The sequence below is a fragment of the Capra hircus genome, chromosome 29 (genome assembly GCF_001704415.2).
Source record: "Capra hircus breed San Clemente chromosome 29, ASM170441v1, whole genome shotgun sequence".
Classification (NCBI taxonomy): domain Eukaryota; kingdom Metazoa; phylum Chordata; class Mammalia; order Artiodactyla; family Bovidae; genus Capra; species Capra hircus.
This window is the reverse complement of record NC_030836.1, coordinates 17,514,311-17,529,157: the sequence shown is the minus strand read 5'-3', so window position 1 is coordinate 17,529,157 and position 14,847 is coordinate 17,514,311. Positions and strand designations below refer to the sequence as shown.

At 40.1% G+C, this 14,847-nt stretch overlaps 1 protein-coding gene across 1 annotated transcript in view; it reads right to left on the bottom strand.

The window, feature by feature from the left end:
* INTS4 (integrator complex subunit 4) overlaps positions 1-14,847 on the bottom strand; it is a 113,579-nt gene that overhangs the window by 63,290 nt on the left and 35,442 nt on the right. The window contains exons 5-8 of the mRNA XM_005699496.3: positions 6,422-6,607; positions 5,720-5,770; positions 1,894-1,982; positions 698-818 (exon numbers count right to left, since the gene is read on the bottom strand). Coding sequence (XP_005699553.1) covers positions 698-818; positions 1,894-1,982; positions 5,720-5,770; positions 6,422-6,607 — 447 coding nt within the window. The remainder of the gene's footprint in view (positions 1-697; positions 819-1,893; positions 1,983-5,719; positions 5,771-6,421; positions 6,608-14,847) is intronic.

Genomic DNA, 14,847 nt, shown 5'->3' with positions numbered 1-14,847 from the left:
CCTTGCATAGGGTAGTATTTTACAATTTATACACATTTTTACAGACAGGATCTTATTTGAGTATCATGACAGCCCTGTGAGGTAAACCTGAGAAATATTATAATCCTCTTGACAGATACAGATGAAGAAACTGAGGCTAAGACTAAGTGACATGTTCAAGACAACACAGGTATAACATGAAGCTGAGTATTACACCAACACTCCTTCTGTAAAACAGCTCTATCTCTGAAAAGTTAAAAAAAATTTTTTATAAATGTACCAGGATCCCCAAAGGCAAAACAGTAGGAAAGAATGAGGCTAAAAGTCAGATTAGCACCTGAATCTCCTTCTAGAACTTCCTATCTGTCTAAGTTAAATATTTACTTAGGTTCTCAGAGAACAATGAGATAAGAATAATAAGAATAAATGAGATAATGTAAGTGGCCTTATAGCAAAGCATGTAGGCCATACCAGGTGCTTAGTAACAGTAGTAGTTATTTTTACTATTATGTTCCTTTTTCTCTAGGCTTTGGCTGTCTAATATGCTAACGAGATTAAATAGGATTATCTTTAAAATTCTTTCTAGTTCTAAAAGACTCTCTATGGGAAAATGAGCCTTTTTTTCTATTTTAAGAAACATGAAGCTTTATAAAAGTGTATTCCACTTGTCCCTATCTAGCTTCTCAAAATACGCTGCGTTAAAGAAGATGCAACTTACCAATAGCTTTGCAGCTTGAACTCGAACCATCCAGGAGCCATCACTGACCATGTGACAAATTTTTCCAAACGCATCATCAACTAAGCGAATTTCTTCATTAGAAGAAGGGATTGGGACAATGCTATATTAAAAGAAACCAAAAGTGACAAAACATGAACCTAAAATTACAGGTTCAAAAAACTGAGAATGACCAATGACAACTGACACACAAACAGAAATAACTGAGAAATTCAAATCCTAGAATGATGAAATACATTTCAGAATAAACAAATCTCTCTAGGATTTCTTTATTTTTATTTGCACTGCAAATCTGTGTCTTAAGTAAAAAGTATTTCACACCAAAAATTCAAAGATTTATGAGATACCAAAAACAGCTACCACAAAATATTTTATATCTTTAAGTTTAAACCAATATAAAACATACTTACATATCTGGTCCTAAATGAAAAGACGATTTCCAAATAGTAGTCTTTTCTGCAGGGGTGAGGGGTCTATAGCTTTATTAACTCATTCTGCTTTTTCAATTTCAATGTGTTTAATGAAGAAGAAAAAACACTGCTTTTTCCTATAAAAGGAGTTCTTCTATAAAACAGAATAAATAATACCTATTTCTCCACCTCAAAGAATCACTATGAGAATAAATTATTTAATTACTGTGAAAAATAATTTTTTAACCAAACTGCACAGCTTGTGGGATCCTAATTCCCTCAATCAGAGATTGAACCCAGGTCCCAGCACTGAAAGCACCAAGTCCTAACCGCTGGACAACCAGGGAACTCCCTATGAAAATATTTTTAACCAGGACAACAGTACATAAGGGATCATTATTCTCAAACTTACCTGGTATCTTTAGTTGACTTTTGTTATTAACTAAAATGGGCCCCAAAGCATTTTAAAGAGTTTTTTAAGAGGTGGGCAGAGGTGGAGGAGTAGCATTTGAGAACAGCCATCCATCTTTTCATCTATAGTTGAGGAAGCTGGGACCCAGAGAGGTGAAGTATCTTTACTAACATACACAGAAAGTTCAAGGCAGAGCTGAAAAGCAAGGCCCAGGCATCCTCATTTTCAGGGTCCATGCTTTTCTCCTGTTCCACACTGCCTTCCAACATTCCTTTTCTGGAGGTGGGCTTTTTACATAGTGGGAGGAAAGAAAATGGCTTAGCAATGAACAGAAGCTGGCTGACACCCACACTGACCTTTCAGGATAGAGTTGACTGACAACCCAGATAAGCTGGACTGCAGCACTGCGCACTTGTTCATAGTCATCAGAGAGTAGTTTACAAGCCTGAAAACAAGGATTACAGAAGTCTGTTAGTTCTATGTCCTCCCAGGCGATGTTCAAAATACTTTCAAAATGAAGATAAAGTGGCTGGACCAGGATGCCAATCAAAATATGTGCATATGGTTTTAACTTCTTCAACCTTTGCACAGTAAAACATTGTTCTGTGTACCCTCCCACCCCATGTCTCAAAGGAGAACCACAGACTGACAGCCCAAAAGCCAAGCAGAATAGCATCAATCCTAGCAGAGCTTGGTCCAACCCCACAGTGCTACCCTTATAGGCTCAAACACCAAAGATGAGTTCTTCCCCTACCTGTAAATTCAGAGCACAAATTTCTGACAGGCCATCTGAAAACTCAAGCACTCTAAATAAATGTACAATTTTAATGCTAAGCTGCCAAAAAGAGGCCAAATTTTCCCGTTTTACTTTGGTCTGAAATGGAATATCCCTACTCCACCCACAGTCATAGCAACACCTTAGACTGCAACAACACCCAGAACTACGGCTTTTGAAATTTTAAAATCTTATATTCCATGCTCTGACTATAACATGCTACTCTATCAGTTCTTCCAAGGTCATAACTTACCCATCATACCTACTCTTCATCCCACTTGAGCTACCTATCTATTTAAGCAAGGTCTCTCAACCTTGCTACTATTGACACTTTGGATTAGATAATTCTTTGTTGTGAGGGGCTGACCTGTGCAATATGTTTAGCAGCATCCCTGGGCCTCTAGCCATTAGATAGTCATAGCACTGCACCCTCTTCCTCTCCCCAGCAACTGCAACACTCAAAAATACCTCAAAAAAAAAAAAAAACTTCTACACTAAAGAATCAATGTGGGAGATATGGGTTTGATCCCTGATCCAGTAAGATCCTACGTGCCGCGGAGCAATGAAGTCCAGTGCGCCACAACTATTGAGCCTGTGCTCTGGAGTCCAGCAGCCACAAATGCTGAAGCCCACGGGCCCTAGAGCCCACGCTCTGCAACAGGAGAAGCCACTGCAACGAGGAGTCCGTGCACCGCAGCTAGCGAGTAGACCCCGCTCACTACAACTAGAGAAAATTCCACGCAGAAGCGAAGGCCCAGCACAGCCAAACATAAATAAATAAAATTATTAGAACAAAAAATGCCTCCACACATCACCAAATATTCCCTGGGGGGCAAAATTACCTTGGTTGAAAACCACTGCTTTAATTCCATCTTTTCTCTCCAAATAAACCGCCTTCTCCTTGCTCTGTGCTCTCTCCTACTTCGGCCTCCTGAGAGCACTGCCTGCATCATCACACAGGATCCCCTCAGGACTTGTGCTACAGCTGCTCCACGAACCTAAGACTTCCTACGGGCAGAAGAGCACTGGCACAGAAGACCACACTCCAGGGGACGGGTGACTCATGATCTCAAACCTTATTAGCTGTACTCTGAAATCTCTTACACTCCGGCTTTCAACTTCCATTTCCCAAGGCAGCTTTTCTTAACCTTCCCCTCAGGACTTCTATCCCACTACCAGCCATCAGGCCACCTGTGTATCTGACAAAAATCAAGGTTCTCAGGCACAAATCCACTCAGCTACTCCATACCAGTTACAAGCTCATTTATTCCTGTATTCTCCCACATCTTGTTTTCTCAGTATCTGAGGGAAAAGGGTCCTTTCTAGTTCCTAATCCTATTTTTGCTGTGAATCCCATCACTTCCTCACATGACCACCCCTTACCATCCTCCAAAAAGATCTTCCTTGTGATTCTCGATGATAGCATCCTACTGCTTTACCTCACAGCAATGCTCATATGCTTTAACTGTGCTTGCTTATTTATTAACTGTCATCTTATCTACGAGAATGGGAAGGGCACAGGTCCCATCTAACATGCTTGGCATTACACAGCCAGCATTAGGTTCTCAATAACATCTGTTGATGAATCAGCTCATGAATCTGGTTTTCTGCCTTAAGGAACTTACTCTATCATTTACTCCCCTTTGCCTCTTTCATCATAACACTTGCTGTCGTTACTGTTTAGTTGCTAAGTTGCATCTGACTCTTTTGTGACCCCATGGCCTATAGCCTGCCAGGCTCCTCTGTCCATTGGGTTTCCTAGGCAAGAATACTGGAGTGGGTTACCATTTCCTTCTCCAGGGGATCTTCCCGACCTAGGGATAGAACCCAAGTCTCCTACATTGGCAGGCAGATTCTTTACCACTGAGTCACCAGGGAAGACCACCATAATACTAGCTCTTCCAAAACACTAGCTCTCTCTCCAACATATAAATATACTTAGCAACTATCTTTAAAATACAACAAGAACAAAAAAAAACCCTTAATCCTATGCTCCCTTCTGCCAACTTCCACCCCACTTTCCCATCAGTCAAATATCTTCACTCACAGTCAATAATCACCTTAAACTGGCTCACCTCAACAGACCCTGATCTGGCGCTCCCCAATCCCACCACTCTACTAAAACTGCTCTCTTTATACTCACTAATGGCCACTTTGTTGCTTAGTCCAATGACCAGATTTCAGCCCTATCCTAAATGCCCTTTCACCCGCATTTTAACACTGCTGACTAGAGAATGCCCTCCTGCCTCTTCCGGAATGTGCTTTTCCTCCTCCCCCATCAAGCTGCTCCTCAGTTCCATTCTAGGGCTCCTTCCTTAAATGTCTGGCCTTGCCCCTGGCTCCATCCTTCATTTCTTCTGATTTTCTTCCTCTCCCTGGATACTGATAACTCCAAATATCCACCTCCAGCTCTGATCTTTCCTGATCCAGACCTGAAATCCTCCTCACGAGTATCCCATCAACCTCTCAGACTCAACATGATTAAAAGGGAACTCAGTATGGTAACTACTGCTGCCTCACATCTCAGAACCTCCCCCAGCATTCCACCCTCACTCTCGAGGCCCACAGCATCGCTTGCCTAATTAACCAACACAGTCTTAGGTCACTAAACACCTGGATCATCTGACTAACTCTCCTTCCTCTGTATCTTTACAAGTTTCCTTTAATTATTTGGCTTCCCTCACAGTTTTCCTACAGGTCACACCATCATAACCATTCTGAACTCATTCTACTTCATTTGTAAAAGAACATACTTGGTTTACACAGCAGTCATAGTGGCTGGGTTTATTATCAGCTACCGCTAAAGGCTTAAAACCACTCGACAGGCTAACAAAAACTGGACTCTGAGCATGGATTTAGACTTCTTTCCTCTGGATACATCTAATTATTCTACAAGAATAACTGTAAGGCCTTTTAGTTAGGCACTCAATCAGCCTGTCCTAATGATACTATAACTTTATTGTGCTTTTCCTTATCAATGCTACAATAATCATGTGATATCTTTTCACCTGATCCCACGGTCTTAGTCATGCTCCTCCAGAAATACTCCAGTTTCTCAAGCGTGGTGCCCAGAATCGACTTCAGGTTTGAAGTCAATTTCAATCAACCAAACAGACATCAGCAAGACTACCACTGTTCTTACTCTGAACTCTGTTTTGTATACTCTGGGATTCATACTCAGCTACCGAAGTCCTCCTAAATGTCCTCCTCACATGTACTAGTGCTATTCATTACACATCCCCCATTGTCTTCTTAGAATGTATGTTGTGGATACATCATCACAATTAATACTGCCACTGTTAGCCAGATGAAGCTCTATGTTTTTAAATTCTGAAAACCACTGTGACCCCTCTCAATTTCACGATACCTTCACCTCCCTCCTTTCAGACAGCAAGCATTTAAGGTACCTGATTGTAAATTGTCTGGTGTAACTTCAGTCCTCTTTCATGCAGCTGCAACTAGACAATAAAGATACAGTTTAAGTATTGGGGAGGGGGGGAGTCAATATTTCCAAAGTCTCCCCTCAATCTCACATATTTTCCCCCATCACATCCCATTAACATGGTTCCCTTTGGCCAACATCAGTGCTATATAAATAAGAAATCTGAAACCTGGACTTTTCTATAGGAACACTCAAATGCTTACTAAATCTAACCCATGGGCTGTCCCAAGGGGATACCAGGAAAAATATGAAATAATGATAAGGAGGCTGAGGAAGAAATGGTTGACACCATCTCTCCCTAAGAAGCACTCCTCCCCATAACTTTCACCTATACTCCTGAAATACAAGGGTACAACACGTACCTATTGTACCACAGTACCGAGTAACATCCCTCCCATGGACCTGGGATACAAGCTGCACGTTCCAGGTTTCCGAAATGCAGGTAAAAGCTACCAGAGTAGCCCACAAGATAAGCAGCTGTTATAAAGGAATGTCTGTCTCTGAGTTCTGTAATGCCACCAATACCTTCCTGAAGGTGTGGATAAAGTGCATCCTGGGGGAATTCAGAATGTATCTATCCCAGGTGGCATTCACCATTAACTTAAAAAAAAGAAAAATGAAAAAAGAAAAGTACAAATAAAAAAACAGACTCCATCATCATGTTTACCATGGCTTTTATAGCTGCTGTTCTGACACGTGGGTCCTGATCATTAAAGTAATCCCCTATAATCTTCTGAACATCTCTGACAGCTAGGCCTTCTGCATCTTTTGTGACATTTTTCTCCAAAGAACCAAGATTGCCAAGTAACTGCAGACACTTATTTCTTACACCATGAGAGGTATCTGTCAGGTGCTATATGAAAAGAGAGAACAAAGGGACATGATTAAGATATCTTAAAGATAAACAAAAAACAGAAACAAAAGCACTGCATCAACTTTAGGAATGACTTCAAACACTACATTCTCACTAGTCAGGTCTCACGTTTCTTTTTTCATCTCTGAAGGGGGTAGACTGTTCCTTTCGGTCATGCTGTGTAGTCTGTGGGATCTCAGTTCCTCAACCAAAGATCGAACCCAGGCTCCAGCAGTGAAAGTGCCAAATCCTAACCACTGGACTGCCAGTGAATTCCCTTCATGTTTTTTGAGCATATGTCTTCCAAGAATCATGAGTCCTGAAGACTTCCAGTTATTCAACATCATACTCCCAACAGCAAGCACCTGGCCTTGTAAAGAATAGGTTACTTTAAATGTGACCCCTTAAACTGCATTTTATTTACTATCAAATCTAAAAACAGAATAAAATTTTTTAATTTTAATATTCACACAGAAATATGCAAAAATATTAAATGTACAGTTCAATAAATTTTCACAAAACACACACAAATAAGCATCTAGATAAAGAAGTAAACATGAAAAACGCTCATGTCCCATCCCAGTAACTACTCTACCACCATCAAAAGTAGCCACTATCACCAAAGCAATCTTGAGAAAAAAGAACAAAGTTGGAGGAATCATGCTCCCTGCCTTTAGACTATACTACAAAGCTCCCATGATCAAAACAGTATAATAATGGCACAAAACAGCCACAGAGATCAAGGGAACAGAAGGGAGGGGCAAGAAATAAACGCACAAACTTACGGTCAATTAATCTACAACAAAGGAAGAAAGAATATACAATGGGGAAAGCACAGTCTCTTCAATAAGTGGTGCTGGGGAAACTGTACAGCTACATGTAACAGGATGAAATCTGAACATTTTCTAATACCACATACAAAAGTAAACTCAAAATGGATTAAAGACGTAAACCTAAGACCAGACACCATGAATCTCCCAGAAGAAAATACAGGCAGAACACTCTGACATAAATCATGGCTTTGGTTATTGCTGTTGGATCTCTCTCCCAAGGCAAAGGAAACAAAAGCAACAATAAACAAACAGGACCTAACTAAACTTAAAAGCCTTTGCACAGCAAAGGAAACCACTGACAAAACAAAAAACAACCAAGTAAATGGGAGAAAACATTTGTGAATAGTAAACAGTTTATATACCTCGATATCAAAAACAAACAAAAAAACCAAACAATCTGATACAAACTGAGCAGAAGACCTGAATAGCCATTTTTCCAAAGACCTACAAATGGCCAGCAGGCACATGGAAAGGTGCTCAACATAGCTAACTATCAGAGACAAGCAAATCAAAACCATCATGAAATATCACCTCACATTTCTCACAATGGCGATCATCAAAAAGAATACAAATAACAAACGTTGGCGAGGAAGTCGATTAACAGGAACCCTTGTACACTATTGGTGCGAATGAAAATTGGCACACCCACTATGGAAAACAGCATTTTTCAAAAAATTAAAAACAGAACTACTGCATGATCCAGCGATTCCACTCCTGGGTAAAAACACATCTTGGAAAAGACACATGCATTCAATGTTCATAGCAGCATTAGTTACAAAAGCCAAGATATGGAAGCATTCCAAGTGTCCACCAACAGAAAAATGGAAAAAGAAGACCTAGTGCATTTGTCTGTGTGCACACATATACACACACACAATGAATACACACAAACACATATGCACACAATGGGACAGACTAGTTCCAAATAGGAAAACGAGTACATTAAGGCTGTATATTGTCACCCTGCTTATTTAACTTATATGCAGAGCACATCATGAGAAATGCTGGACTGGAAGAAACACAAGCTGGAATTAAGATTGCCAGGAGAAATATCAATACCCTCAGATATGCAGATGACACCACCCTTATGGCAGAAAGTGAAGAGGAACTCAAAAGCCTCTTGATGAAAGTGAAAGTGGAGAGTGAAAAAGTTGGCTTAAAGCTCAACATTTAGAAAATGAAGATCATGGCATCTGGTCCCACCATTTCATGGGAAATAGATGGGAAACAGTGGAAACAGTGTCAGACTTTATTTTTGGGGGGCTCCAAAATCACTGCAGATGGTGACTGCAGCCATGAAATTAAAAGACGCTTACTCCTTGGAAGAAAAGTTATGACCAACCTAGATAGCATATTCAAAAGCAGAGACATTACTTTGCCGACTAAGGTCCGTCTAGTCAAGGCTATGGTTTTTCCAGTGGTCATGTATGGATGTGAGAGTTGGACTGGGAAGAAGGCTGAGCGCCGAAGAATTGATGCTTTTGAACTGTGGTGTTGGAGAAGACTCTTGAGAGTCCCTTGGACTGCAAGGAGACCCAACCAGTCCATTCTGAAGGAGATCAGCCTTAGGATTTCTTTGGAAGGAATGATGCTAAAGCTGAAACTCCACCTCATGCAAAGAGTTGACTCACTGGAAAAGACTCTGATGCTGGGAGGGATTGGGGGCAGGAGGAGAAGGGGACGACAGAGGACGAGATGGCTGGATGGCATCACTGACTCGATGGACGTGAGTCTGAGTGAACTCTGGGAGTTGGTGATGGACAGGGAGGCCTGGCGTGCTGCGATTCATAGGGTTGCAAAGAGTCAGACACGACTGAGCGACTGAACTGAACTGAAGAAAGAACAAAATTTTGCCATTTGCAACAACAACATGGATGATCTTCGAGGGTATTATGCATAGTGAAATAAGTCACACAGAGAAAGACAAATATTGGATATTATTGCTTATAATGAAATCTAAAAAAAACACAAATGAATATAACAAAACAGAAACAGACTTACAGAGAGCAAATTAGTGGGACTCAATGGGAAGAAAAGGAGAAGCAAAATAGGAGTATGGGATTAAGAAGTATGAACTACTATGTAAAAAAAATGAATAAGCTACAAAGATAAAGTGAAAGTTGCTCAGTCACGTCTAACTTTTTGCAACCCCATGGACTATACAGTCCATGGAATTCTCCATGCCAGGATACTGGAGTGGGTAGCCGTTCCCTTCTCCAGTGAATCTTCCTGACCCAGGAATCAAACCGGGTCTCCTGCATTGCAGGTGAATTCTTTACCAGGTGAGATACCAGGGAAACCAAAGATAATATAAGGATAATTAACAAAAGAAGGGGGCTTCGCAGATGGGGCTACTGGTAAAGAATCTGCCTGCCGATGCAGGAAACATAACAGATGCTGGTTCAATTCCTGGGTCAGGAAGATCCCCTGGAGGAGGGCATGGCAACCCACTCCAGTATTCTTGCCTAGGAAATCCCATGGACAGAGGAGCCTGGGGGGTTACAATCCGTGGGGTTGCAAAGAGTCAGACCCAACTGAAGCGACTTAGCATGAACACACACAACAGAAGCAGAAGAGATTAAGAAGAGGTGGCAAAAATACACAGAAGAACTTCACAAAAAAGGTCTTAATGACCTCCATAACCACTATGGTGTGGTCACACATCTAGACCAGACATCCTGGAGTGTGAAGTCAAGTGGGCCTTTGGAAGCATCACTACGAACAAAGCTAGTGGAGGTGATGGAATTCCAGCTGAGTTATTTCAAATCCTAAAAGATGATGCTGTAAAAGTGTTGCACTCAATATGCCAGCAAATTTGGAAAACTCAGCAGTGGCCACAGGACTTTCACTGCAATTCCAAAGAAAGGCAATGCCAAAGAATGTTCAAACTACCATACAACTGCACTCATTTCACATGCTAGGCAAGGTAATGTCCAAAATCCTTCAAGCAAGGCTTCAAAAGTATATGAACCAAGAACTTCCAGACGTTTAAGCTGGATTTAGGAAAGGCAGAAGAATTAGAGACCACATTGCCAATATCAGTTGGATGACAGAACAAGCAAGGGAATTAAAAAAAAATCTACTTCTGATTCATTGACTACACTAAAGCCTTCGTATGGATCACAACAAACTATGGAAAATTCTTAAAGAGATGGGAATACCAGACCACCTTACTTGTCTCCTGAGAAACTGCAGGACAAGAAGCAACAGTTGAGACTGGACATGGAACAATGGATTGGTTTAAAATTAAGAAAGAAATACATCAAGGCTGTATACTATCACCTTGCTTATTGAACTTATATGCAGAGTACATCATGCAAAATGCCAGGCTAGATGACTCACAAGATGGAATCAAGATAGCCAGGAGAAATATTAACAAACTCAGATATGCAGATGATACCACTCTAATGGCAGAAAGTGAAGAGGAACTAAGGAGCCTCTTGATGAGGGTGAAAAAGGAGAGTGAAAAAGCTGGCTTAAAATTCAACATTCAAAAAACTAAGATCATGGCATCCATCACTTTATGGCAAACAGAAGGGGGGAAAGTGAAAAGGTAACAGATTTTATTTTCTTGGGTTCCAAAACCACTGTTGACAGTAACTGCAGCCATGAAATTAGAAGATGCTTGCTCCCTGGAAGAAAAGCTATGACAAACCTAGACAGCATATTAAAAAGCAGAGACATCACTTTGCCAACAAAGGTCCCTATAGTCAAAGCTATGGTTTTTCCAGTAGTCATGTATGGATGTGAGGGTTGGACTATAAAGAAAGCTGAGCGCCGAACAATTGATGCTTTTGAACTCTGGTGCTGGAGAAGACTCTTTAGAGTCCCTTGGACTGTAAGGAGATCCAACCAGTTCATCCTAAAGGAAATTAGTCCTGAATATTCACTGGAAGGACTGATGCTAAAGCTGAAGCTCCAATACTTTGGCCACCTGATGCAAAGAGCTGACTCATTGGGAAAGACCCTGATGCTGGGAAAGACTAAGGGCAGGAGAAGGGTATGACATAGGAAGAGATGGTTGGATGGCATCACTGATTTAATGGACATGAGTTTGAGCAACTTCTAGAAGATGGCGAAGGACAAGGAAGCCAGCCTGGCGTGCCACAGTTCACATGGGGTCACAGTCAGTCAGACACGATTTAGTGACTGAGCAGCAACAACCAACTATAAAAATATTGAATCACTGTGTTGTATACCTGAAACTAATATAATACTGTAAATCAATTATAATATTGAGATAAACTAATGCAATATTAAAAAAACAACTAAAGTAACCATTATCTTGACTTCTAACACAAAATTTTGCCTATTTTTATAATTTGTAAAATCAAATAGTGCTACGCTTCCTTTGCTTACTATTGTGTTGGTGAGAATCATCCATAGTATGGCATATAGCAATGATTGATTCATTCTCATGACTATAAAGTATTCCATTTGTGTATACACCATAATCCATTTGTCCTTTCTACTATTGATAGATATTTGGGCTATTTCCAGTTTTGGGTTATTCTAAATATAATGTTACTATAATTATTCTTGAATGTGGTTTCTGGTATACTTTTTCACATTTCTGTTGAATACACAGTTGGAAGTGAAATTGCTGGGTCACAGAAAATGTATTATGTTCAGCTTAAGAAGATACTGCCAAATACTATTCCAAAGTGATTGTACTAATTTAACTAATTTACACTTTCACCAGCCATATGTAAATGTTCCAGATATGACACACCTCTGTCAACACTTAGTACTGTCCATCTTTTTTTAATACTTCTCATTATTCCATGGCTACTGAAAAAAACTATTTGCATAATGCAGTAACAGGAACTAGAGTAACTGACTTTAGTGAAATGACTAGTCTCAAAACTAGGCAAGAAATAATGTAAGAAGAAGTTGGGACATGTTGTGCCAAAAAGCAAGAAAATATCAAGGACTAGTTGAGTTAGATCAAAAAGACCACGAAACCAATCTGTAGGGGTTCCCACGTCAACATTTATATCAAAAGTAAGCAATCAAATCCAGAACGTAGGATATTCGACACGACCAAAAATCTGGTTTCATCAACAAAACTGTGGTATTTAAACAAAAAAAAATGGGGCACTGATATTGATTAAAAGAAATTTAAGAGACTCCAAATATATGCTAAACCAAGAAAAACCTATAAAAAGATATTTAATGCAGTTAAGAAAATTTTAATATGAATTGGTATGAGATGATGTGGAATAGGCTATATTTAAAAATATCAGTTATTATTAGTTAGATATATACTGAACTATGTATGATTTAAACAACATATCAGGGATTTACTTTAAAATATTACAGCAGACTACAACAGAAAGTGAGGGAAAAAACAGATGAAAAAGATTGCAAAATAAAAATCACTGTCAAATTTACACCAAAAACTGCAAAGAATAATTTGAAATTTTCCATATTATAAAATATATATAAATTGAAAAAAAAGACCTAGCTTCAAATTTCAGTTCTTTCTCTATATGTGTAACACTGATCAAGTCACTGGACCTCTCAAAAGTCTAAGTTTCCTCATTTATAAAGAAGGAATAATAGTACTTCTCTGGTGGTTCCATGGTTAAGAATCTACCTTGCAATGCAAAGGACGTGGGTTCGATCCCTGAATAAGATTCCACACACTGAGGGGGAATTAAGCCCATGCACCACAACTACCAAGAGCAGACATCACAGGATAGGTTCCACGTGCCGCAACAAAAACACCCCACCTGCCTCAACTAAGACCCAACACAACCATATAAACAATTAAAAAAAGAAAGAATCCATCTGTCAATGCAGGGGACATGGGTTCAATACCTGGTCCAGGAAGATTCCACATGCCGCGAGGCAACTAAGGCCATGCACTACAACCATTGAGTCTATACTCCAGGGCCCACACACCGCAACTACTGAGCCCATGTGCCGTAACTACTAAAGCCTACACACTCTAGGGCCTGCATGCTGCAACTATGGACCCTGCCTAGAGTCCACGCTCTGCAACAAGAGAAGCCACCACAACGAGAAGCCCACACACCACAACCAGAAGTGAGGAGTTGCGCGCCACTAGAGAAAGCCTGAACACAACAACGAAAACGCAGTGCAGCCAAAATTAAAACAAACCCAGCCTGCTTAAGAAAAAGGAAGCAGGTGGGGAAAAGGTGGCAAAAAAAAGAAAACAGAGAAGCGTCGGAGGTAAAAGTGGGCCACCTGGATGAAACAGGCCTGCTGATCTGGAATACACAAGCACGAATCTTCTAGCGATAGCTGTCTAACAAGGGGGCAATCTGTCCAGAAAGGTACTGAGCATCTGTTAATGGTTCACATCAGATGCTCTAGGAGAAGACTCCTGAACTAAATGGGACCTGGACATTCTCACAGAAGCTATGTTCTATGAGACGGTGGGCTGGGCAGGTAGGCTTACTCAGAGGAGAGAACAAAGGAAATCCAGTAAGCAAGTGTAGGTGCAGAGGTGAGAGGGGTCCCTCTCACAGAGGGACTCCTTATAAAAATGACTCAATAGAACATTTGAGATCAGAGTTAATTCATGTCTCCAAGTTATTTAGGTTAAAGAAGTGTGAAACATAAACACTCAAGTTTAGTTCACAATGCTCAAACTTATCCAACAAAATTACACACTGAAACTGAGAAGTTAAGAGAAATTTCCAGATATGAAGCTGACAGCGACGCTGTCACAGTTAATACAGCAATGTTGTTTATTTTTAAAATAAACTATTTTTATTTAGTATGGAAGCATCATTTGTCATAACTGAACTGTCAACTGAATCACCATCACCTAGAAGGTTGCTACCATCATTACAAATACTTTATTTGATTTTCAAACAACAAACTAAAGTCTTCTAGTTCCTATTAAGGTAACCAAGGCAACACTGACGCATAACTAGCCTGTTACTGCACACTGAATGTTAGCCTCAAAGAAACGGTAAGTCTAAATCACACCCTTAGGGCAGCAATTAGTTTTATGATATCCTTCCCCCACAGGTCACTACTTACATCACGGATATCATCACTAATAGATGCCTAGTGCCTGCTCTGCAGATGATGCTATTTTGGTGCTATACCTAGGCCATTAAAACACCATCATTTCTGTATTAATGGAGTAAGCAAACCACATCCCCAATAAGACTAATCCATGTCAAAAATAAGCTAAACCAATCAGTTTAAAACTACTGTTAAAGAATAAAAAAAAATCAATGATTAAGTATGTCAAGAAAATCCAAGAATGAGGTTAAATAAGACAAAAATAACTTACTGGCTCATTCAGTTTCAATATGGATTTTTTTTCTTTCCTTTTTTTGGGGGAGGGGTGTTACTGAGCACTGCACAGCTTGTGATATCTTAGTACCCAACCAGGGATTGAAGCTGGGCCACAATGGTGAAAGC